The 27,997-nt window shown below is 31.5% G+C and overlaps 1 protein-coding gene across 1 annotated transcript; it reads left to right on the forward strand.

The window, feature by feature from the left end:
- Positions 1 to 3: 3 nt before the first annotated feature.
- LOC136276253 (chitin synthase chs-2-like) lies at positions 4 to 27,995 on the forward strand. The gene is made up of 14 exons (XM_066087778.1): positions 4 to 36; positions 3,559 to 3,665; positions 4,692 to 4,783; positions 5,522 to 5,669; positions 7,627 to 7,825; positions 8,309 to 8,572; positions 8,674 to 8,851; positions 8,943 to 9,143; positions 10,559 to 10,956; positions 17,760 to 17,924; positions 18,660 to 18,853; positions 18,996 to 19,042; positions 19,129 to 19,206; positions 26,167 to 27,995. Exons 2-14 carry the CDS (start codon positions 3,583 to 3,585, stop codon positions 26,886 to 26,888), a joined length of 2,769 nt encoding a protein of 922 aa, XP_065943850.1. The 5' UTR covers positions 4 to 36; positions 3,559 to 3,582; the 3' UTR covers positions 26,889 to 27,995.
- The last annotated feature ends 2 nt before the right edge of the window (positions 27,996 to 27,997 follow it).

The following is a 27,997-nucleotide window of genomic DNA, read 5'->3' on the forward strand; positions in this document are numbered from 1 at the left end:
CAGGATATCAAAAATGGACAAACTAATAGCTCAAAGGTATAACAAGATATGAACTAACTTTGCAAACAGCTTGCTTAGTATATCATTCTTCTTAAAATAAATATATGGACTGCACGAAATAATCATGATGATATCAGAGAAAATGTAAATACAAACTATAAAATGCTTTCTTTGTTAATTCATGCGGGTTATGAGGGTCGTAATCATTGCAGAAAAAATTACATTAAACGCTAACGCGGGTTATGTTTTTCTTCTGCAACGTCGCCATCTTCATATCCCGCATGGATCACCAAGAAATCCATTTTATTGTTTAAATATTATGTAATGTGATACAGTTTAATTTGATAAATTATCATATTACATTATACATGTGGTATGATATTGTATCAATAATGATACAACACTGTGTCATTTCATACAATATTGTACCATAGTATACCATATGATTAAATAAGACCGCGGAACATCAATTGGCATGATTTGAAATATACAGCTTACGTCAATTTCACCTGTTACAGTCAACACATTTCAAATAGGCGGGGACAAATTTACGCTGACGTCTGAGAAAACATTGGATTGAAACTGAAGTTATAGGAAGTGTATTAATTTTTCAATCCAGCTCTAACTTGCTATATTTACATTATCCAGTGCCTTTGCCTGTGATAACACTACGTATCGATTTTGTACTATATAACTCATAATACAAATGACACCAAATTGAGGCTCCAGCGGGGTTTGTTTATTTATATTATATTATATTTATATTTAATCGTACGATGGCCTAAAATTATATAAATATAAGTAATAAGGAATCATTCTTTGAATACTATGAGGTGATAATTTCGGTCGGGGCGTGATCAATTCTATCATAAAGCCTTCGGGCTTTATTGGATTTGATCACGCCCCGACCAAAATTATAAACCCAATATTACTCAAAGAATGATTCCTTATTCCTTATATAGGGTTCACTGATCGGATTTCATGAATAAGTGCATGCATAAAATCAGCAAAGATAAGACGACCATAATTCTGGAGAGATTTCATACGCAAGGCAAAGCATTGTTCGATGACTTCAGATATTCAGTCGTCACAAAACGGGGTTTATTCCCAAAGAAGATTACGAATTCAATTTCCGATTTAATAAATTAAAAATTACCAATAACAACATAAAGTCATCGGACAATGCTTTTGCTTGCATATAAGCTCTCCCGGTATGTATACAGAACTGGTCCAGAATGTCTCTAGCGTCTACTTTCTATTTAGACAATGGAGATCTTCATTTACTTCAAACAAGCAAATTAGAATTACTCTTGCAGTTCTCCTATCGACCAAACGAATACGCCTCTAAATAGCGATCTTCTCTCATATCTGCTGATTATGTATGCTTATTAATAAGATAAAATGTTTTTTAATCGCTTTGCTAATGCTAAATAAAATGTTTTTCGATAGCTTTATAGCAAGTAGAAATGAAAATACACCTCCTATAACTACCTTTTCAATCCAGTGTTTTCTCAGGCGTCCGCGTAAATTTGTTCCCGTCCATTTCAAATGTTTTGACGGTAACAGGTGAAATTGACATTAGCCTTATATTTCCATTCTTGCCAGTTAATGTTACGCGGTCTTATCATATTTTAGATATTATGAATTCTTTCCGTAGTCAGTCAGAAACAAACCTAATTAGTGTTTTGTTTTCCCGAGGACTATCAATTGAGATATTTATTTCAAAAGAAGCAATCTTCAAAAACTCATGTGTAAGAAAAGGTTTACATTTTGTCCAATATAACGCGCACAGTCTCATTCTCAACTTTCAAATACTCCTAGAAAATTTTTATCTTTCCTGAACCCTTGTTCACATGCCTAGTAACATTCCTATTTAATTTTAAACGTTTCCTGCTTTTACTCTGCCAGGTTTAAGCAAATTTTGACGCGCGCTGCCGTTTTATTCTGCTCCAGACACAACAGTGTGACGTCATTTTAAAGGGCAACTACTCTAATTTAAAAGTAATGTCACAGGAAAATAATTCAATATTTAAGGGACTTACGGTTTACGATTTCTGGATTAAATGTTTTATATATACATTTAATGCGGTAGGTCTTGATCGTCTATTCGTACAGTATTTTCAATTCTTCTGAAGTATATTAGACCTCCTTGATCGTGATTACGGTGCCGATTTTCATTTTTTATGGGGAAAATAATATATGCGTAACGGAATAAGTACAATGGATATACAATCAAATCAAATCAATCAAAACACCCGAATAACCTATGAAGTCGGACATGAGATAAGTGCATGATTCACATGAAAATGTTAAACAAACGTAGACCACGCGACAAGTCAACAGGTGTCTTATTACGAAATGGCGAGAACTGTTTGGATGCAAGGAACAATGGATAAATATTCAAATAAACGAGAATTTAATAAAGAATGGAGCATTTTGAGAGAACAAAATGTAAATCTGTAAGTGTAACCATACATCACGCATTTCAAACGACATCAGCAGTCTTATTCCTGCAGTATTCAGAATCACAGCTTAAAAAAATCGAGGTGAAGTATATTACGCCACCCCAATGTCAAGGGACTGAATAATTTCGCCGGATTGAACATCATACCGGAATGCACAACATCTGGATTTAACAAGTTTTACTGTATGATATACAATTTCATGGCATGTTTTATTTCATACATTGTACTATTGTATAATATGATATGAAATCAAATAGTAGAATATTGTATGAGTCATATTATATTCTATGTAATGATTAATACTTTATCATATGATACAATATGAAATCATACATATAACACAATATATAATTGTGATATGACCCTATGATATGATTCGATGCATCATAAAAATCAATACAATATATCAATATGGATCAGTAGCTTGTTTTCATATTATAAAATAAAGGAAGCCTCATAAAGGTGCTGCCAAGTCTCTGTGAGCTCTATAATTTTTGCTTACTTGCGTGTAGTCTTAGTGCATGTTTTAGATTTTAAAATGACAATAAACGAGTTCAGTGTTGTTGTTTTTTTATTACGAACTGTAATTAAGACAAGTTCAGTTTTTCTATATTACGAATGGTAATATAGAGATACTGAACTTGTTCATTGTCTTTTTACAGTTGGATCATAAAACTATTGTTCAAACATAGATCAAGAGAAAATTGATCAATCAACACCCTGTGAAATACTTAAAAGAAATTGCTATTGTTCAATGCAATGATAATTTCAATAAAATATTGCTTTAGTAGGAATAAGGCTATTATTTATTGAACCCCAAAAATTTATTACGTAACACGTGATTCGATTTCATTAAAAACGCCAAAGAAATCATCTAAAGTAAACCCGTCTTATGAAACAATTATGAAATGACCATTTGGAAGAAACCAGCAGGAAAAATTCAAAACAAAGTTTAGAAAACAATTATTAAAACAATCATGATTGTGTTATTAATTTGAGAATTTATTAAAAAACGGAGTAAAATAAACTAGCAATACAATACTAGTATATTGACAAATTTTTATTTTAATTATTGTGTATGCATTTCTTGCAGGTTGGAAATAGTGACTCAGACACAATGATTCCCTTCATATACTTGTGCGCTACAATGTGGCATGAGACTGAGCAGGAGATGAGAACCCTTTTAAGGTCCATTTTCAGGTTAGCATATATATTCATGGTCCCCAAAAGTGCATATTTTAATTTTACAGTAATGGAAGAAAAGTTTGGTCTCATGTGTATAGAGAGCTAGGTTGTTGTTCATATTTCAGCCTATACTAATCTATCGGAGAAGAAAAGTTATAAAAAATTATCTAATATTTAAATTTTTAAACCTAAAAATCTGGTATATTTTTAAGTTAATAGAATCTTATGGAATAAATATTCGTATGATATCACACACACACGTTTTAAGTAGATCGAATAAAACAGGTCTAACTTTCTAAGATAAGTTCAAAATCTTATTATTATAACAAAAAATCACTAATTGATAGTTTTATACCCTTTAGCAAATATTTCTTAAAATTGCTCTTAAGGAGATTTTTTTTCTTGAAGTAAACATTTAACATGGGTTTAAACAAAGATATTTTTTTTTAAAGTTATTTATGTTAAACTGATAAGTAGTGATTTTTTTTTGTTTTCAGTTGCGTTTTTTATACAGTTTTTTTTATTAACTTCTAGCAGTTTTTGTTTCATTTGGACTGGATTATTATATTAGTGTGGAACCAAAGATTTTACTGGAAAATCTCATTTCAGCTCTTCCCAAACTTGAACTTTACAGCAGAACAACAAACGAAACCTAAGCACATTGAACACTATCAAATCAATTTAGAATCTTTATTAAACGCCATTTGATATGAGTGAAGACGATGCATTCGTTTTTCAATTTTAAAAGTTACTTGTAGCATTCAAATTTGGGTTTTACTCAGTAGTTTGAGCAGCGTGTCAATTATGTTTATAATATGTCTTGATAAATGGAGAAGGCCATCACATTGTAAAGCTAAACAAAATCAGAGTTATAAATGTGTATATTCTGAACCATTTACGTAAATGTGTCAATTATTTTGTATTTACACACTTTTTTCGTTCATTTTTTGTAATTTAGATTGCAACATTAAATTATGCAGACTAGGTTATTTTTCTTCTCGTTACTAGATGAATAATTGTTTAGATGACATTTATTTACAGGTTAAACGAACACCAGTTTGAAACAACATATTTGCAGAATTTCCGGATAGGTGGAAACAAACAACCAGATGAAACATATTTTCAGTTCGAAGGTAAAAACTGACATATTTGGTTTGTACTCTTAGACGTGTAATCAGTAAAACTACGCCCTTTATTCTTGATAAGTACTAAAGATCCATTTCATCATATATGAAAATGTTAAAGTTTTTTTGTTTTCATCATTATTCCAAGTTGTAAAATAAAAACAACGATTAGGTTCAATTTTGATTAAGAATAACAGTATAGAGTTTTCTGACATAAACGGAGGCTGCTATAAATATTTTTGATACATTCAGAAAAAAAAAATAATTATTCAAAAATCTTGTACTCGCATTAATATGATCAATTTTGGACCCAATGCAAAACTCGAGTTTACGTAAGAGAAAACCTTAGTATGAAGAAGAAATTTAGTTCATAATTTATACTCAGAATTCGGTTGCAAATGAAAATGAAGAAGTTTTAACTCAATATTATTTTTTGCTAAACCTTGTCTGCAAAACCAGGCTTTTGTATCTAATTTGCTAGAAATAGATATATGCTGAGAAGTAAAAAAATCTTTTCATGAAAAAGAAGGAGAAATTGTTAACAAGTAATATATTGGTTGGCGTTGTAGCCGTGGGCATTTAGGTCGTTTTTGTGACACGTTAATTAATTTAGATAATGTAACATTTGAATGCTTTCTTTTTTGTAACCCGTACGTTGGCCTTAATTATTCACTTAGAAAATTTCGTTCACTTGAGATTCCAAACTGTATTATATTCGTATATCTAATCAATTATTTATATTTTAAGCTCACATATTCTTTGACGATGCATTCAAAGAAAACAAAGAAAAAATTAAAGGTGTTAAATCAAAGCAAACCGAGTGGAAGCGATACCCCGGGAAAGAGGTCAACGACTTTGTCAAACAGTTCATCAAATGTGTGGAAGACACTGCTCGGTATGGTTTATAAAAAAATCTTAAAGCAGCTGGGATTCATTTTTAGTCGTTTTAGAAATATGCCCTTTTAATCATATTATTGTGTTTATTGATTCTGATCTTCATACATTGAATGGTGAAGTTTCTTTGATTGAAAGTCAATTTTGTATCGCACAGAAAATGATTAAAATAATTACAGAGGATATATTAAAAATTCGCTTTCCCTAATATATAACAATATCAGTTTTGTATCAATTCTGATATCTATTAGAGTTATCACCAGTTTTAACCACGAGACCGGACGTAAGACTTTTTTGGTTTACATCACTAATCAATATAAAGCTAAAACGGTCTTGTTATTTTTTTAAAGCACTTCAAAACACACCAATGCGCCGTTTTTAATTTTTGTCTGAAGGTATATACCGGATTAGGCAACATATGGTTTGGAAGCAATGTTGTAAATTAAAGTTAGTATTTCATGCATTGGGTTGAGCATCTATTCTACAAATTTTAATTCTACAGAAATATATTAGAACTCATCGATTGTGATCACATTCTTTGGAAAACAAGATTTGCATAAAGGAATACCTTCAATGGAAATACTTTTTCAATCAAATCATCTTAACTGATAAATTAACAAACACGAAAAAATAACCTCCAACACGATAAAAGTGCATGCTTCATCGAAAATTGTTAACGAACAATGACCACGCGAGAAGTCTGAGAAGGCATGAATTGTTTTGATGCAGGGAACAATAGATAAATATTTTTACACGAACATTTAATAAAGAATGGAGCATTTTGACAGAATAAAATGTACATCTACATCATTGATTTTTATTCTTATCTGACAAGTCGTTAAGAATGTCTTTCCTTGAGAGTTACATTAAAAAAAAGACTTTATTAAATATTTTTTTTTTACATATTCTTTGAATTTTTTTCTTGAATAAAGGTACCCATTTAAACATATTCCGCGGTTAGTTTTATGTGATTTTAAAAACATTGTCAAGTAGATATATTTGCTTTATTTGATTTATTAAGCCGTATTTTACAGTAAAAGGAAATCAACTAAATTATAACGTTATCAGAAAATAGAGCAAAAACATAAATCTTTAATGTAATTTGACTCTTCCAAAATTATATAATAAAAACCGTCCGATAGTTTGTTTTAAAGTATTTTAAATATTTAGGAATTTAAGAATGTATTTTGCGTTTGTTAATACACACAGTGTGCAAATGTTTATTGTAGGGTAATATATTCATGTATATATATTTTTTAATCTGGAATAATAATACTGCTTCCAAAAATATATAGCAATGAAGGAATGAACACATGTACATAAAAACAATGCAAGAAAAAATTGCAATGCAAAGCTTGTATAATTTTACATTAATGATATTAATGAAATAGTTTAATGTTAAACTAGTACATGTATATCAAACCTTTTAAGGTATTCAATGTATTATTGAGATTTATTGAACAATTTTAAACTAGTTAGATATATAAATGTTGCTTGTTAAAAATAAAAATGGATAAACCAAATTAACATGACTGATAACATATAAGAATCCCGCCATGCTGCACCTTAAATATTTTGTAAAGTTGTCTGCCCTTTTCGAAAAAGAAGGAAAAATAATTTTGTCAATATGGCGGTAAATGCTTGATTGTTTTTTGTATTTTAATAAAGAAAGAGTTATGCATATATTCACAGGAGATTTGTATGACTTCTGATTCTTACGTTTTATAAAAATCTAAATAACAAAGATGCTACCATTAGACTTCATTGTTAAATTTGAGGTGCAAATACTTTGAAAATACTAAATATGTTGTAAATTCCTTGTTGGAGCATTTTTTCGTAACACCGACGAAATGTTATCGTGATGAAAATGTCGGACTTTTATTTATTAGTTACAAATATGGCCATTATACATGGAATACCTTAAAATGATTATTAAATACTGGATTTTAATCATTTAGGTCATATTACGACGTTAACATCTTTAACCCAAAAGTTGACAAATTTATAACACCTTATGGGGCAAGATTAGAATGGACTTTGGAGTCACCTCCAGGGAGAAATGAAGAACATATCGAAGAGTGCTTGAATATCCCTTGCAGACTTATACTTCATCTTAAAGACAAATTTCTTGTTCGCAATAAGAAAAGATGGAGTCAGGTGAGTGATTTAAAAAAAAACTTGATTGTATTAACAAATCCATAAAAGCCGTGATAATTCAATTTACTGGCACAGTATCTATTTATTAGAATGAAAGATTCAACACTGTAAAATGCTTAGTGTTGTTGGATTAAGTAAGTGTTATTTAAGCATTGAATCATCATTTTTTGAAAGATGTGGCCTCATAACTGCAACGGCGTGTGCATACAAATTGAATAACGCGCGCTAGCTTTTTGGAACTTTTTCTGGTTCTCAAGAGTATACCAAAAAGGACATTTTTATTAATTTGATAGGTCATTGCAGGAGTCCTTATTTAACTATTGGATTTTATAATAAAAATATCTGATTAGATATCTTTCCTCTTTGCAGCATTTTTATACACATCATACCTTAATTTTATAATATTTCACATATGAAAATATTAAATGCTTGAATATATTATCTAAGCCATACAACTAATCGTTTTTTAAATGAATTTTGTAGGTAATGTACATGTATTACCTTTTGAGTTTTATTCCCACGGCCAAATACAAAACTGATTTTGAACCAAAGACACGAGAAGAAAACGCATCGCAAAATCAAGATGGTTTGCAAAACAATTCGCAAAACCAAGATGGGACGATTACCAATTTGCTTAACCAGAATGAATCCCAAGCTAATTTACAAAGCCAAGAAGGGTTGCAAAACAACTCGCAAAACCAAGAAGGGTTGCGAAAAAATTCGCAAAACCAAGATGGATCGAAAACAGTAAATATAAAGCATAAGATCAAACTATCACATATAAGTATAAAAGTAATATATGTTTCAAATTTAATAAATGAGTATTCAAGTATTAATTACTTTTGTAGAATCCACAGTCGCCTGCATCAAAAAGATATGAAACAAAAATAGCGCCAAAAACATTTATTCTTGCACTTGATGGTGATGTTGACTTTAAACCCGATGCCGTCCATCGCCTGTTAGAACGAATGCTAAAAAATGATGAAGTTGGGGCGGCTTGTGGACGAATTATTCCAATGGGGACAGGTAAATTATTTTAAATTCGTTGATAAGCGGTAAGGCATTTTGATAAACGACAAAGTAAAACCAGAAAACTTTTCATATATTCAAAATGTAGGCCCTGTCGTCTGGTATCAGAAGTTTGAGTACGCTGTTAGCCATTGGTTACAGAAAGCAACAGAACACGTCTATGGTTGTGTACTGTGTTCTCCAGGGTGCTTCAGTCTTTTCCGGGCGTCTGCGTTGATGAGCGATGATGTAATCAAAATTTACACAGGCAACCCTTCCACTGCACTCGAGTGCATCCAGTTTGACCAGGGTATTTATAGACGAAGAAGAAATAATACATGATATAATGTCATTCAAGAAGGTTTTCCCATAAAAAAAATTGTTGTTTCAAAAATCAATAGTTTTTCTAATATGAAATATGACTTTCTAGGGCACAAGCAATACAAACTTTGTCTGAGTCATGAATTAATTTGTTATAAGCACATGTAGGAAATATTTTAAAATCCCCCAGTTATTTTTGTACACATAACTGTAAAAGATTGTGTGTTCTGTAGGACTGAAATGTAAATGCATGTATATACATGTATGAATGTATGTTTTCATTTAAACAACTATTTTCCGATCCAATTTTATATAAAAGGACGACGTCAATCGAGCACCTCCAATTGATTGAATTTTTAAATTTCGTGTAGTAGATTTTTTGATTTTGTCAGAATTTTCATTTCGTTTTTGGATCTGTATATTTCAATCATCGATGGTACTGGTGCAGTTTGAACATAAAAGCTGATAATTCCCGTAAAATTGGAGGTTCTTTTTCTCTAATATTGTATTTCCGAAAGTTTGAGTTCACTACAAATATCCGCAGTAATGCAGTATATCTCATGTAGCCGTCAAACCTTTTAGGAGGGTTGCAGGACAATAAGAGGTATACTGAACTCGGTACAATTACGAACAATAACAACTGACCGACAAATTACATCTTCTTTTCATTATATTTCTTAATTCTATTCAAAAGACTTTGTCGTGCATTAAAAAAGAAATGTGTAGTCTAGAATTGCAGAATAACATTTCTCTCCGGCTTGTTTGAACTCTAGGTTACTCGTGTTTTGATGTGGAGCAATTGTTAGCGAAGAGAATATCATTTTTATATTTGTTGGACGTCCCTTCTTCAAGACGGAGACATACATGTAGTCTATGCTTTTTGTTTGTAACCCTTGTGCAATATCTCAAACACGCATCATATCTGTCAAATAGTTACCATATTTTTTCCATTCATGTAATATATATAATTGATATACAAGCTATATTGTCTCCGGCCATTAAAGTTTAATAACATAAATGTGAAAAAGTCAAGGTAAAAAACTACTTAAGTATATGTAATCATTTACGCATAAATATAATTGAAGAAACAACAAGGAAAGAATCTTTTTATTGATTGGTTTTCTTACAAAATTTCAAAATCATTATTTGATGTTTATGCATGTATGTTTTGTATAACTGTATAATCTCTCTGAAGTCTGATAGAGTAGACTGCTTAATATTGGTTATAATATTTATTCTACTACCATTGTATTATTGTCTGAAGAACTGAAATAGTTAGGAACGGTGTATATGCATTCGATTTGTTTTATAAAGCTTTTATTATGCTTTAGAATTTCTGCAAAGCCTTTTTCCTCAGTATGTTGTTTGCTACATTCTGCTAATAATAATTTCTATGTGTAATAGGTGAAGACAGATGGTTAAGCACCTTACTGCTAAAACAAGGATTCAAACTAGAGTACACAGCGGCCTCTGACGCTTACACCTACGTTCCAGAAGGATTTTTTGAGTTTTTTAATCAAAGACGGAGATGGTCTCCTTCTACACTGGCTAACATTTTTGAAATAATATTGAATATATCTTCTGTATCGAATGCTAATAACTTTATCAGCAAACCGTATCTCTTTTATCATTCTTTTTTGTTTGTGTCATCATTTATTACACCTGGGACGATATTTCTTATGATTCTTGGTGCAACAAATTTGGCATTTCCAGGAATTCCCATATGGCTTGCTTTTCTGATCAACATTACACTTATTGGTGTTGTAATGTTATCTTGTGTGTTAGCGGATCAGGAAAGACAGGTAATTATCTTTTCATACAATTTATTTGATACATGATTAATATTACTTTTTCTTTAAGCGTAATGAATATATATTTGACTGCCGTCATGAGAAAAGGGCCCTTATCTTTTTTTTATTTTCTGTTACTATTTTTTTTTTGCGTCTGTGTTGTGTTTTCTGTATAATTAGGGTCTGACCTTGTGTTAATACCGCGATTAATATTTTTCTCAGTCAAATATTACATGTTGATTAAAAAAATAAACATTATAAAATTTGATAAATGAAATATATACATGTAACGTCACATTTCGAACGCGTAATATTGCACCCAAGTTGCTGCTGAGACGTCATAAAATTGCTGCTTTTGCATCCGCTATGATATTTAAAACACCACATTTTACATTCTAGTGTTGGATGAAAATATTACGAAAGACGAATAGGGCCACATAAAAAAATATTTTTATCTCGTAATTACGAGAAATGATCTCGTTATTACGAGTTTATTATCTCGTAATTATGCTCTAATTGGGAAATCACTTTTTTTTTTTTATAAATCATTGTTAGAAAGCAAAGACCCGTCTCGCACACGCGTATAATTGAATGCAAGACTGGTCGTGGATTTCCAATTTGATTTATTTATTTTTCATTTTCCAATGTCTTTGCCCGTGATAACACTACGTATCGATTTTGTACTATATAACCCATAATACAAATGACGCCAAATTGAGGCGCCAGCGGGGTTTGCTTATTTATATTTAAATATTTAATCGTGCGATGGCTTAAAAATATATAAATATAAGTAATAAGGAATCATTCTTTGAATATTATGAGGTGATAATTTCGGTCAGGGCATGATCAAATCTATCATAAAGCCCTTCGGGATTTATTGGATTTGATCACGCCCCGACCGAAATTATCACCTCATAATACTCAAAGAATGATTCCTTATTCCTTATATATAGTAATCTGAGTAAAATTATACAACTTAAGTTTGCATGAGCAATACATGTTTGATTTAATAAATTAAAAACAAAATACACTGGACACTCGTTGTTGATAAGAGGGGTTGAAGGCTGAGACATACCGAATCGATGCAGAGCAGTATTGTTCAAATCTAACAGTTATCTGTGAAGTAATTTCAAATATTTCAAATTATAAGTTTGAAAGTTCACCTCACGGGAGGCGATTTTACACTTTTTAAATTAGTCGGAAGGAACACAAGAGAAGCGGCTATGTCTCAATTATAGTGCTACTGCCGACGTAAAAAATACATTCTCGCATATTCTATAATTACAATTTAAGATATAACGAATTAAAAAGCTATAACTAACAGATTAGAAGAGTTTGAGAAATATTTTGACAGCGTAAAAATCTACTCTGATATATCGCATTTAATTTCATAGAAAAATCTTATTCTTAGTGACATTTTCATGTAAAGTGCCTTTAATGAAACAACATAAAAGTATATATACCTGTACGAATGAAAACCTTGTTTATTATTTGAGCGCAACACATTTTGTTTTCTTGTGCAATTCAACAACCCAAATCCACATGTTCTGTGTACTTTTTGAGCTAACGTACATAAAAAATCAGTCATAACATGCCTGAAAACTCACCACGTTTTCATGGATTTGTGGCATATTATATGATTATATTCATCTCAAATCAGTTACGTCGTGATTCAAAATTCCCTAGATTAAACAGGTTTGCAAACGCAATCATTATACTACATTACGTTTGATCTTAAGTCGATAAAATTGCCGTTTTATAAATCAATTCATGTTTATCGATAAATATAAACACTACATTTACAATTAATAACATGCATGGCCGTACAATTCACCTTCATAGATGATGGTTTCTCATCTTTTCTTTTTTATACAAGGAACTAATTTCGTTGATACTGAAGTCAATGTTTATGTGTATTTGTTACAATGTACAGCAATAAAAAAAATCCGATACTCGCGATTTTTCTTAAAACTTTGGAATACCGTATGCAACTTTATGCACTCTATAAACGTCTATCTTGTGACATTCATCGTGTAACATCGATAATAAGAAAATTAGATATAGTCAACATGTAAAAATGTTACTTCTCACTGAGTATAATCTACGTTTATCGGCACTGTACTACCAAGAAGTGTAAACGAATGGACATATTTAATGTAGAAGTCTTACTGAAATTTACTTTCAATCTTGCATTTTGAAAAAAAAGTGAACAATGCTTATATTTATAATTAATTGTTTCAATTATGGTTTATAAAAAATCACATCATAAAAAATACAACGGTATGCGTGAACTTACAAAGCGATTGAATGGAAGTGTAGATTCAGGACGTTGGTGGCTTCTGTATTTTTTTGATCTGGCGTATTTGATATATTTAATTAGGTGTGTATGAGTATATTTAAACAATAAACACAAACAAAAAAGTAGCGATTAATACCGAAAAAATAACGTAACTGTAATGTGGCTACTTATATAGCCCGCATGTATCACCGAAGAAAGCATTTTATTGTTTATATGTACACCTTTCTTTTTAAAATAAACTAATGAATTGAATTTATCGTAAAAAGTAAGTAAAGGTCATTAAATTATTGTTAATGTACACCAGGACGATAGATGAAAGCTGTAGCCAGAGCGTCTTATATGGTAATTTGGGTTTGGCATCATCGTGATTATATAGTTCGTGCACTCCGTGATTTTTCTTAGGTTGCTTAAGATTTCGACCGATCGGTAAACTGCATGGTTAGAACTGGGCCGAGTTGATTTCAGTCCTGTCTGTTTCTATAGAGCTTTGAATTACAATTAATTTTCGTAAGAAATAAAGGGAATCATACTTAGTGGATGTAAATTTTAATCTATAAATATGAGATGCCATTTTTGTTCAAATCTTTTCTCTCAAATCAACTGTCCACATTTATTTTTCATTGAGACAGTCAAAGCCGATATTTTCCATCGGTAATTTTATAAGAATTAAGTTTTGATAACGTATTAAAGAGAAGAGAAATCATGACAATAATTTGACACCATAAAATCCGATGTAATTGATTTTAAACTTGCTTAAGAACTATGAAGATACTTAAAAAAAATTAATATCAGTAAAAATGCGAAAAAATTTCCGTGCAAAAGGTTAATTAAAAAGGATAAATATTTCTTTGCTTGAAAATAAATTCGTGTGTGCAATATGCAATTTGACAATGCCCCGAAATTATGGAAACATAGGAATCAAATTTGACCATCTTTATGTTTGTTACATGTTTGCTTATTCAATTTGCTTCTCGGCAGCTTAAGTAACTTTGATGTATATAAAGGTTGGGGAAAAGTTTGATATTTGTTTTCCTTAGATATCCTTTATCTATCTATCTTATGTTGGGTGGGGGGGGGGGGGTAGTGAACGTGGAGGTGGAGTCATCAGCAGTGTGCAGAACTTTAAGTGCACGTGGAGTCATCGGAAGTGTGCAGAACTTTAACTTTTTCTGGATATTCAAAATGTTTTAATCTCTTTTGTTAAACTTGTAAGAAATCTAGAATTGTACAAAATTATTAATTAATTCTACTTCAAACAATTAAAGACGATGAAAGGAAGTATAGGAGAAAAAAATTAAAGCCAAAAAAAATTGACGTTCGTGACGTCGTGACGTTTTCGACGAGCTACGTCAAAGTCGTGTTAACATCTCTTTCTAAAATTGTCATAAAATGCTTAAAACACACAAGATCTTGGATATCTTTGTATATTTGTATTCAGTAAGAGCTGACCAATCAGAATTTACAAAAAAGTGAGTTTGTGAAAATTTGACCTTAAGGGCCCTTTTCTCATGACGGCAGTCATTTTTATGCGGAACCGATCAAAAGGAATTTAAACCGTATACTGTGTTCCGGTTAGATATAAAGGTTTTATATGTCTTTTATAAAAGAAAAAAAAAATGGTTTTTATAGTATGAATAATTAGCTTAATTATAAAAGATGGAATATATATAATTGGAAAAATACCGTAAGGTTTTTAAGGTACATTCATCTTTTTTTTAAAATAAGTCAATGTGCTTTTATAAAATGTATATTAAACTTTCCGATTTTTAGCTCACCTGAGCTGAAAGCTCAAGTGAGCTATTCTGATCACATTTTGTCCATCGTCCGTCTGTCCGTCCGCCTGTCCGTCTGTCTGTCCATCTGTAAACTTTTTTACATTTTGAACTTCTTCTCTAAAACCACTTAACAAAATTCAACCAAAATTTGCTCAAAACATTCTTATGGAAAGATGAATATAAAATGCAGAAATGAAAGAAAAATTTTCATTGAAAGCGGAAAAACCTCAAAACTGTAAAAAAGGGGGTGCATTTTAAAAAAATCTTCTTCTCAAGAACTACTGAGGCAAATTCAACGTTATTTAGCATGAATAATCCTTATAGGAAGGAAAATATAAATTGCAGAAATTATGGGCTAATTCTGTTTCAAATTTGAGTTATTACGAAAATAATAAGAAAGAAAAGGCGTGTTTCAAGCAATTTATACCATCCATGAGTCTTGGTAAAATGGGTAGGCATGACCGGGCAAGGGCAAAACAAAAGATTGACAGTTATTAATCTGCCAATCTCAATAAAATTTCAAGATATTTACTGACCAGTATATTTTTATTCGCTGTAGATATTGCTGCAAAATAATGCGTATTTGGAATTGACGATTGCCGATATGCCCCGGCTTTTATTTTGCCCCGGCCGGCCCGGGTTTGCTTACCAATTTTACCAAGACTCGTATTCCATAATTCTAAAACGAGGTTCAGTCATGACACTATATGATAAACGGGTCGATCTGACAATGATGAATTTGTTTGTTGTGCAACAGTTCGTGTACGAAGGGAATCTTTGAAACATGCAAAATACATTGGTGCCGATTTTGTGAAGTAAATTGAGGCTAAATATTTCAATGCGTTGACAGTTTTCACATATGACGGTGGTGTTAACTTGTTGTGTTTTCGTTTCGTTTTCATTTATGCTTTGTGTTAACCTGGGAACTGTCGCTTGTATTTCCTGATTTTTACGTATCAAATCAAAAAGAAACTTCGGTAAATCAAACAGTTTACTGTTTACCTGCGCAAATTAAGCAACATCTGATGTATTAAGAAAGAACTAAAATGCAATTCATTCAGGCTATCGGTACTTCGGTATCATCTTTTGCGTAATGGTAAAATAATGCAATATGTTTTGTTGAGATGCTCGGCATTTTCTCGAGTTTATTCAGCTTAAATAGAGTTTAATATCGCTGACGGAAATATGTAGGTATATACATGTATATGATTCATTTTGAAAAATAAATTGTGTTCTTTATTTGTTATAGTGCATGTTTCTTGTGTTTCATTGTATAATATTTCTATTTACTTACCATATTTGAGTGTTAAGCTTCGAATTATAAGCAAGATACAGAGATTTGCTCACAATTCTTTTTTTGTACACAGATCTGAGGCCATTCATTTTTTTTTCCATTTTAAATGCCGAATAGGGAATACCAAGTTAAAAATCTTAAGCTAAATGAAATAAACTCATGTGAACAAAATATGACTCAGACCTAGCAAAATTTTGAGCTCATCTTGCTTATAATTCTACGATTGACGCTGAAATTTTGGTTGATCATTAGAAATTCTATATGAATTAGAGTATGTTAAATACTTGTACACAAAAAAATTAAAGAGTGATATGCTGTATATAACTACTCTCTGGGGCCCCCTCTTTATACAATGAATAATGTGAAATGTGAGTAAATAAAAACGACATTGTTAAAACAGTTTCCATAGTTCTGACACATTTCTGTTGCAGGAATACATGTAAAAGAATTATCGTTATTCCTAAGAAAATATTACAGTGGAAAATTATCCTGGTTTGTAGCCATTTGTTATTTTTTAATAAAAATGAAAATAATGGGTGGGCCATATTAAATAAGAGTGATGTGCCTGGCAATACGGTAACATTGATTTTTATAGCTCTTTAACATGTCACGTGACAACATTTTTTATTCCAGTGCAATCAAATGTGAGTAAAGTTATAAAAGTCACGAGTTTACGCGAGGTAAACAACAGTCATTTAATTATAAGGGAGAAGACAAATTAAATTGTTGAATATTTTTAATTTAAGAAATTGAGCGCATTGAGGTACAATTTTCTTCTTCACATACATACATGTAGGATTTTTTTTGATAAAATACAATAACTATTATATTTTAAAAAAATACAATAACTAGTAAGTAGTTGAGGAAAAATATGTACCTATATGCTCTCATATATTTTGATCGCTTTATTAAGTGGGGGAGGAGGGCAGAACGAAAATACAGGGAATTAGAAGTTATATAACAGTGTACCCCTACCAAATATTTAGTTCTATATCTTGCGTAGGATTTTCTTATTCTGTGTAAAAACAGTATTTCATGAAGGTACAAGATTACGTGTATGCAAAAATAAGTGTAAAATTCGAATACTTTACAATTTTTTTGTTATTCTACCGAGGGCCATATGGCACAATATCTTTTGAACGCTTATTGTTGCTCAGGTGAGCGATGTGGCCCCATGGGCCTCTTCTTAAAAAAAACCCTGAGATAATAAAAATTTAAATATAATTAAATATTTTTTAAAATCTAGGAAATATGTTTTATTCGAAAAAGTTTTCTAAGGTTCATTCTAGCATATATTTTTTAATACCTCTACAGTTTCTTAACACTATTAAAAATCTATATTTTATCATCTATTTTCTATATAAATCAACATAATAATACCAATCTTAACATTAAATATTTTGTCTTTGTTTTGTTTATTTTATAATATATTCATTTAATACCAAAGCTCAACATAATCGCCGTGATCTCATCAATATATGCCCTGATGATGATTGTTGTGTTGTTTGGCCTGATACTGGACGCCGTCAGGAGTGAATTCTGTTCTGTGACGACCTATTTCTTCTGCTACGTGGCTGGAATATTTTTACTGGCTGCTATTTTGCATCCAAGGGTATTTTTTAAGCTTACTATTTATAGAAACCTTTCTTATTTTTATACCTACTTTGCTATTTTGCATCCAAGGGTATTTTTTTAAGCTTACTATTTATAGAAACCTTTCTTATTTTTATACCTACTTTGCAAGATGTTATCAGGTTTTGTCATATATATATATATATATATATATATATATATATATATATATATATATATATATATAACACAGAAATAAAAAAAAACAACTAACTTGACATAAGTTACGCAAACCCTCCTACACAATGTTGCAAATGTTGTTTCACACTGAAATATTCCTAATAAACTCGGTAAAAAGCGTTTTATCCCATTAAAACCGCTGTCTGCTGAAGACTTTCAATCTCTTCGCCCAAGAAAAGATAACTCGGTACCATAAGTTATGAGCTATGTGCTATGAAGTAACATATGAATAAACTTTGTGGCATTGAAAAAAAAGTGTTTAACAAGATTGAGTGTTTATATGGTACATATTGTTGGCAGTAACATATTCATAGGTCAGCATACTTTCATCAAACGCGTTGCAATAAGCGATTAGAAAAAAATAAGAAAATGGCAGTTTTAAAGAGAACACTGGAATAACTTTCCAAACATATACATAAATAAATGCATTGAACCCCTTTCTTTCAAAAATGTTGTTTTAAAAAGTAATAAACCATTATGTTGGAGAATCATTTGTTTCAAATATTTGTTTATTCTTGTTTGATTTGTGTTTTAGGAAATGATAAATATAATTTACGGAGCTCTATACTTTTTGGCTGTTCCGACAACATCGATGCTTATGCTAATATACGCTCTCGGTAACCTTCATGTAACATCATGGGGAACAAGAGAATCAAATAAAGTAAAGAAAGGGAAAAATTTGAAAGTAGATGAATCTGACGATAATTGTTCATGCTTTGGATTATGTCGGTACGTATTTCTTTAATTAATGCTTTTTAAACATCGAAACATTTGTGTGCATTACAAACAGAAAGAACAACTATGGTTAATATTTAGAGTAAGGGTCATTGTAGAAATTCTTTTTTCATTTTGATTTCTTTATTTAATGAAGATGTTCTTGCATGCCACGTGTCGCTGTGAAGACAAAATTACGTAAAGGTATTTACATTCTTATTTTTAGATATACTTGTTTGTTTTCTTATAATAACTTACCTTATCTTATATATAACAATGCATTTTTCCAGACAAATCAAAACCAAAGAAAAAAGAAAAGACAGAAAAGAAAAAGCATGGTCAGAAGAATGATGTAAAAAATAATAAAAGTTAGTTGTCGTTACAATTGATAAATATGTCAGCTTAAATGGCCTGGTGGTCAACAAATTTACCATCATATCAATTTTTAAGAATTTATTCTCTATGTTATAGATTTTTAAATATTAAGGAAACATCCACACAATTTTATTAGCTTTAGAATATCAACCATTTACATTTTCCAATTGTTCTAAAGGATATTTAAATAGTTAAACAAATGGTCGCAGCCATTGAAATCTCTTCGTTCTAGAAATTAATAGAACTCGAATATCATTTTGTGTTTTTCCTGTCATTTACTTGCGGTCTTTTATTCCTTGTCTATCAATCTCTTTTTATGGCTATTCTTTCCCTTAATAAATTTGTGTTAGAAAGAGAAGGAAAACAGTTCAACACTTCTACATAATATTAGTGTTCGTAACTTTAAAAAAATAAATAAATAAATAAATAAACAAAACTCACTTGTAACCAGGAACTGTACTTGCCGATTCTACAAATAATTTATTTTGTTTAAGAGAATTTTAGTCCTTTCGATATTGTCCGGTAGATTAATAAATGGATAAAATCGAGATTGAATTTTAAATAAAAAACCTTTTTTTTTCTTAGTAAAGTTTGAAAAACTAATGCCCATCTCTTTTTTTTTTTTTATCAAACTAGCGTAGAATAAACAAGTTCACGGTTCGTTTAACCCTACGGGTATTGTCATCGACATCAAAGATTTAACTTCTCTTCTCACGGAAATTACTTTAATTAAGTTTATTTTTTTTCTTCTCCTCTATACATTACAAATCTTTTTGCTAGTAAAACGATACATTGTATGTCCTTTGTTAACGTTATTTGACTGCATTCAATTTATGGCACCAAATTGATTTTGAATCGAGAAAAAAATATCAGTCGACAAGTAATCGAATAATGTTGTTTTGTTTAACATAAATTATGTTCTGTCGATATTTTTTTTTAGAATGATTGCAATTCATATCAATATATGTTAACGAGGCCGGGTCTAATTTGTTCTGCCCTAGATTTTTGGATGAAACTTTTTACATGAATTTCTACTGATATAATTATTATTTTAAGATTAAAAAATAAGACATTTACCACACCGTTTGTTTAGGGGGTCATCTCAAAGTGTGTTTATCGTTAACATAGGACCCTATGGGATTTTGCTTGAAATGTATCAATTTTGCATATTTTTTACATTTTTTCAAAACTTCTGCCCTAGGGATTTCTTTTTCTGTTCTACATATTAAAGTTATTGCTAAAAGGCATCTAATGGTCAAATAAAAAAAACCTTTTACCTCCTGGTTTGTTCCAGGGGTCTTATCAAAGTTGATTTTTGTATGCCCAATTTCCCAGATTCGTCAGATAATGGCTATTTTTTATTTGACAAAAGCGGAAAAGGTGATCTAAATAGTATTATTAAAACATTCAGACATATTTAAGTAATAAAAAAATATATAACATCACATATTAAGGGTCATTGATATAAAATACATGGTTACTGTCTGAAATATATGAATTTAGCTATATTTAGGCGGGTTAAGAAAACGTGACAGAAGGCTAGGTTTGCTGAACCCTCGTCACGTTTTCGACCCGAGCCCAAATACAGCGAATACTTCGAGACATTTATGTTTATTCCACAATATAACATTATTTTTACGCATCAAACGAGATATTTTCAACAATTTTCGCTGAATATCTGCAGTTGAAACTATCACGCCATGGCGTCAACCAAGCAAAAAGATGACGTCACAATACAAATGAAACGCTGCGTGAAAGCGTGCGTACTCGTTCTGTACTCGGCCTCGTTAAGCAGACCAATTTAAGTTTTTTAAAACACAAAAGGTCCGTCCACAGTTCTAATCAAGTTTATATATGTAGAATAAATCGAACACCTGATGATCTATTTCTTTTAATAAATTCACCTGAACCGAAGACTCAGTTGACCTTTTTTGATCAAAATATGTCCGTTGCCAGTTGTCGTTGTCGTCGTAACACTTTCACATTTTCATCTTTTTTCCCCAGAACTACTAGATTAATTAAAGAAAAGGTTTTTCGTTGTTTTAAAATTTGTCTTCTACAAACCACTTGGGCAGTTTTAGCCAAACTTGAAACAAAGCATTCTTGGGGATATTGGTTTCAGTTTATTCAAATAATTTATAAAAGGCCATGTTGCCTTTAACAGCGAGAAAACATAGATTGAAATTTAAGTTGTGTGAATTAATGTTTTTCTCCTGAAGCAAGAGGTCGATTTCAACTGACTTTAATACAAAGTATCCTTGAAGGCGTTGGGTTCAAATTTGCTCAAATGAAAGGTCAAATCCAATTTAATTAGAAAGGAGTGAACATATGGTTTAGTGTTAAATGATTATCATTTTCCAAAACCACAAGGCCAATTTCAACCAAACTTGACACAAAGAATCCTTTAGAAGGGCTTTTAAGTTTATTGAATAAAGGAAAAACGAACAGTTTCGTTTCAAAGGGGAGATAATTAGGAAAGAGTTAAAATATAGTTCGGTTATCTAAAAAATTTTTTTATCCAGCATCACTAGCCATTTTAACAAAACTCGGCACATAGCATCATTGGTGGAAAGGCTTAAAGTTTTGTTTAAAAGGCCAAGTTCCCTTCAAAGGGTGGATAATTAGGAATGATTTGAAATAAAATAGAGACATTAAATGGCATTCTTCAAAAGAACAAAAAATCCTGTAATGTCCAAACTTTAAAGCCGAACAAGACTCGTAAATGGCATTGTTCATCATATTTCACTTTCATTGTCGCAAATTACATGTTACCATACTACCGCTTTTTAAGCCTTATACCTGTAAACATTTCAAAGTGTTCGCTGTAAAGGTCTAACCTATTTGGACGTACATTTTGCATCGCCTTATTACTCGGTCGACAAGATAACAAAGCCGGGAGAAAAATAGCATCAAGTAAACAGGTCAATGCTATTTAAATAATTTCAAACAAAATACTCAGAAAACACGCAAGTATTAACGCAAAAAATTCAGACCACTTATGTAATACTACACGTCGGCTTTGAGATTAAGGTGTGCGATCAGATGTGACAAAATACTTAGATTTATATACACCTATGTGATGGTGCCTAATTATGAGTCGTGTTCCACTTTAACAGTAGCTTTCTGGTATATTAAATCTTTTTCAAATGATGACTCCGGGGATCAGGAAAGGGTCCTCTCCGGGGTTTAAAGTTTATAAAGAAAAAAAAAGAAGGAAAAATCACTTTAAAGAATTCTTCTAAAAACCTGAAAGAATATAGTCTGTGTGTGAGGTAGGTGGTAAACTTATAGGATTAAATATAGAAGAAAAGTTTCTGAACAGCTATTAGCTTTTCATGTGTTATATTACTATGAGTTGAAGAAAATATGAATTAAATATATGTTTACTTGACCATTAGCATCAGAGAGTTTAGCCTCATTCATTTAATTAAGGCTTTATTTATTTCAAATGAATACAAATATTGGTAACAAATTTAGTATAGGATTTTAATAGTGAAGTCAAATTAAGGTTATGATCAGGAAAGCTGAAACTTGTGTGGAAGCATCCTCAGGTAGTGTAGATTCAAAGTTGTGAAATTCATGACCCCCGGGGGTAGGGTGGGGCCACAAGGGGGGTCGAAGTTTTACATAAGAATATATAGAGTAAATCTTTAAAAATCTTCTTCTCAGAAACTAATCAGTCAGGAAAGCTGAAACTTGTGTGAAAGCATATTCAGATAGTGTAGATTCAAAGTTGTGAAATTCATGACCCCGGAGGTATGGTGGGACCACAATGGGGGTGTTGGTGTTAAAGTTTTTCATAGGAATATATAGAGTAAATCTATAAAAATCTTCTTCTCAGAAACTAATCGGCCAGGAAAGCTGAAACTTGTGTGGAAGCATCCTCATGTAGTGTAGATTCAGAGATGTGAAATTCATGACCCCCGGGGGTAGGGGGGGCCACAATGGGGGGGGGTCAAAGTTTTACATAGGAATATATAGAGTAAATATTTAAAATCTTCTTCTTAGAAACTAATCGGCCAGGAAAGCTGAAACTTGTGTGGAAGCATCCTCAGCTAGTGTAGATTCAAAGTTGTGAATATCATGACCCCCGGGGGTAGGGTAGGGCCACAATGGGGGGTCAAAGTTTAACATAGGAATATATAGAGGAAATCTTTAAAAATCTTCTTCTCATGATCAGAAACTAATCAGCCAGGAAAGCTGAAACTTGTGTGGAAGCATCCTCAGCTAGTGTAGATGCAAAGTTGTGAAAATCATAATCCCTGGATGTAGGGTGAGGCCACATTGGGGGAGTGTTAAAGTTTTACATAGGAATATATAGAGTAAATCTTTAAAAATCTTCTTCTCGGAAACTAATCAGCCAGGAAAGCTGAAACTTGTGTGGAAGCATCCTCAGCTAGTGTAGATTCAAAGTTGTGAAAATCATGACCCCGGATGGGGTGGGGCCTCAATTGGGGGGGGGGGGTCGAAGTTTTAATAGGAATATATAGAGTAGATCTTTAAAAATCTTCTTCTCAGAAACTAATCAGCTAGATGATTCTTTATAATTGTTAAGACTTTGGCTCCAGGACAATTCTTCGGCCTCAAAGGAATGTTCAGAGTTTGATGTAGCTTTATATCCCATATATACACCCCTGCGAATGTGTTCGGAATGTTTTCTTTATCGTTGCTAAGTATGTAATAAATCCAGAGGTGCTCGAATAAAAGTTCACGAGTCTTCACCGAGATTTGTTCAGTTCCTGTAAAATTTCGAGCGGAAGTATAAATGTTCGGATAATATTCTCAAAATACGCAAGTACTGTTCGTTTTAATATCATATCCTCCTTGGATTTATGTTTAAACATGAAAACCTTTTAAGATGTATGTCTTATTTCACCATCTAGCGGTTATTTACATTAAACGATAATATTCAGAACAGAGTTATCGTTTGTGTTCAACCACGTGTTGAGTGGTTGAAAATATAAACATTGGGTTGCTTAATAAAATCATAGCCATGTTTGAAGCTTGTAGTGTGCAATACCATGTTTTTAGAAAAATAATGGGTGTCTGTTTTGCATTAAAACTTATGTATATCGAGCCATTTTCAAAGAGCATTCTGCATAAAATAGTATAGTCTGTTTCACTATTGATGCTATTACTAGATCAGGCGCGGATCGAAAATTAATCCTCAGGGGGGATCTCTACAAGCATGTCAATTGTTGCAACAGCAGACAAAAGCTATTTTTTGTATTGTCGCATGTATTTCTAGAACACATATTATACACACTAATTAATGAAGATAAAGTTTAAAATCAATAAACCTATAGATTTTATATTTGACTACAAGTACCTAGATTCTATGAAATAGACTATAAACACGAGGCATGATTTTTACTGCGAAACTGAAAGGGTCAAATAATATCACGTGGTCTAAGATTTAAATGACAATAACATTCGCAGGGGTGATATAAACAATTGTTAAGAATCTTTTTGAGAACTGCAATACTCAACATGGGATATGACTATAAAATCATCCTGTTAGAAAAGGGATTAATGATTATAAACATAAGAATATCCAGGGGGAAAATGGATTTTATTTATACAGGATCTACATGTATTATTGTACATTGCCCAGATTGTTTGTAGTATGACTCCATTAAGCTGATTTTATCATACCTATTGTTCCTCAGGTGAGCGATGTGGCCCATGGGCCTCTTGTTTCTATTAGGTAGCAGTTAATATAATTATGCCGAATGCAGCTGGAATGAATAAAATGGCAAAATTTGTTAAGAAGTTGTCGACGGCTTATAATCAGCTTGAATGAATAAATTGAAACTATGAACTGATATCCCATTGCTTATATTAGACTAAATGGTCTGTAATTGAATCCAAACTCTGCAACACGCTGATTAGATTTATTACCAGTGTTACTTAGGTGAGAAATGTGGTCCTTGTCAATCTTGTTAGATAATCTGAAAACAAAGGTCGTTGACTTTTTTAATGACATCATTTTGAACAAAATTCAAATGTATCGTAAACATTGTAATACAGTTTTGACGAAAGTTTTATTAAGTCTTACACAAAAAATATTTTTAAATCAGATCAAAAAGCGCGTTATAATCAGAGTTCAACAATATTAGGTCAGTATTCAACAACTATTGATATGTAAATATTTTAATGACGGTCTAACGTTTTGTTTACGTTTCGTGTATTTAGATTTATGTAGTTGAAGACCCTATACTCTTATTCACTTATTTTAAAATTTAATTGCAAGCAAGTACGTGTACATGCCTTAAACAGTTAAAAAAATTTCAAACATCAATGGACATGAGAAGGTACATGGTCGGCTCGCTTTAAAAGATAGAAAGGAATAGGGGAAATATCGTTGCATTGAGAAAAAATAAACCGGATGATTTTTGTAAAAAAAAAAAATCATCCTAGCACTATGTTAATAATCATATGCATATAAATCGCTTTTTTCAAAAGCGTCGATACGGATTTATTTTTCACAGATGTATTTCAATAATATTTAATATAATAATAAAGAATATTGTTTTTAATAATAACAATGGGATTTTAAACTTATATTCATATGCCATATGTAAAAAAGATGTAAAATTTTGTAATGGAACTTTTATTCAGGTAAGCAAATATATATCCTATAGACATCTTGTCTGAATAACAATGTAAAGCTTATTGATTTTGCCATAAACCGCAATCAGCATGGATATTAAATTGATATTCCATTAAACAGCGAAAAGGGTTTAACTTTTTTTAAGCAATTTGTTTTACGGGTTTACTTCTACTATAAGGAAAGATAACCTTAAATGCTTAACTGAAAGCGAGTATTCTTTGAAAGTTTTGTTTGAGATGGTTATATATCAATTAAGGGGATGTTGACAAACATATTTTGTAAACTGCCCGCATGATTTTGAACTTATTTAATGCATAAAAATATGCATCTATAATTGTAGCGAACAATTCCAAAAGTTCTAAAGTAACAAGGCTAGAAGATCTTAGAAATGCAGAAGAAGTTGACGAAGAAGAAAAGGCATTTTGGAATAATATAATCCCTTTATATTTGAACCCAAGCATTAAAGAAGATAAAACCCTTAAGAAAAAGTTGAAAAGTTTGCGCAATGGAGTGTATGCAGGTTTCATCATGATGAACCTAATATATATAACAATTGTCTTTGTTATAACACAAACAAATGAACTCAACAACGACGTCTTCACCATTAATCTCCCTTGTCCATACCAAACAAAAACATTTGCTGTTGATCCTATTTCTGTTGTATTTAGTATTACATTTGGATTTGTTCTCTTTTCCCAGCTGTTAGGCATGCTCATTCACAGATATTCCACTTTCACGCATGTTGTTTCTGTATCCAGAATACAATGGATATGGAATGGCGTCTGTAAAAAAGATAAAACTAAAAAACCAGATCCTAGGCATCATAATGCAGTATTAAATATGTTTAAAGAAAATCGTCGTAGTTTAAAAAAGAGCATAAGAGACTTAGCAATGGACCATTGGAATGAATGTGAAACTAAAAAAGAAGAACCTGAAACAGATAGTGATGATCAATCCGACAATAAGGGGAGAAGTTTCACTTTTGGTGGCTCAATGACAAGAAAAAAACACGGTCTGGGAATATCAGGAAGAAACGATAAAGATGAAACCTTTCACGTGTAATTTGTTGTGCAGTTTAAACATATTTATTGTTTTATATATTTAGCTTACCTGAGCCGAAGGCTCAAGTGGAATTCTCTTATCAAAAGTTGTCTCTTGTCTGACGTCGTTGTAGTCGGCATTTGTCTCGTAAACTTTTCACATTTATGTCTTCCTCTCCAAACCTCTGAGCTAATTCTTTTTTACCAACGTTTGCATAAATCATTTTGGGGAAAGGTTTTTAAGTTTGTTCATATAAAAGGCCAGGCCACCTTTAAAGGGGAGACAATTGTAAATAATTGAAAATTTCTTAGTGTATTTGAATAGTCTTCTCGATAACCATTTGGTCAGAAAAGCTGTGTTTATAGAAGCGTCCTCGGATAGTGTAAACTAAAGTTGTTCCAAATCACCATCCCCGCAAGTAGGGGGGCCCTTATATATAGGTGATCCAATTTCAATATAGGGATATTTAAGGAAAATCTTCAAAATTTTCTTAAATACCAATTGGCCAGAAAATCTGTTACTTGTGTGGAAGCAACCTATGGGAGTGTAGATCCAAGTTTGTTTAAATCATGATCCATGGAGGGAGGGTGGCGCAGAATTCAGTGGAGGGGGTCGAGTGTGTGTGGATTGTTTACATAAAAAGAAATAGAGAAAAACTATAACGATAAATCTTATTCTGAAACTTAAAGATAAAAAGGACCCCCATGTTAAACTTAAGGAAATGTTGAGAATAAAATTAAAACTTTCATAAACAAGATAATTTCTCTACTTAGTTGTCTAGGTACACGTATTTTGTATTTGAAACTTTAAAGACGGTCTAAAGCGTAATCGATCAGTTATGGCTATGGCTGCACGGTTGAGCGATTGGCCCCTTGGCCTCAAGTGTAACTTTTAGATTTATTATTTTTTTTAGAAAATATTTTTTATGAAATAAACAAATGATTATTACTTATTTTGTTATAAAGGAAATCAATATAGCAGACGGGAAAAAATTATTGCACTATTTTCGTGCATTTTGTGAAATGTTCAAGATAATTACATTTGTTTGATGTCTCATGTAGCCATGATATTAAAACAGAATAATGTAGTTAAAGGCTGTATAACATATTTACATCATTTGTTGTAAAGAT

The sequence above is a fragment of the Magallana gigas genome, chromosome 6 (assembly GCF_963853765.1).
Source record: "Magallana gigas chromosome 6, xbMagGiga1.1, whole genome shotgun sequence".
Taxonomy (NCBI): domain Eukaryota; kingdom Metazoa; phylum Mollusca; class Bivalvia; order Ostreida; family Ostreidae; genus Magallana; species Magallana gigas.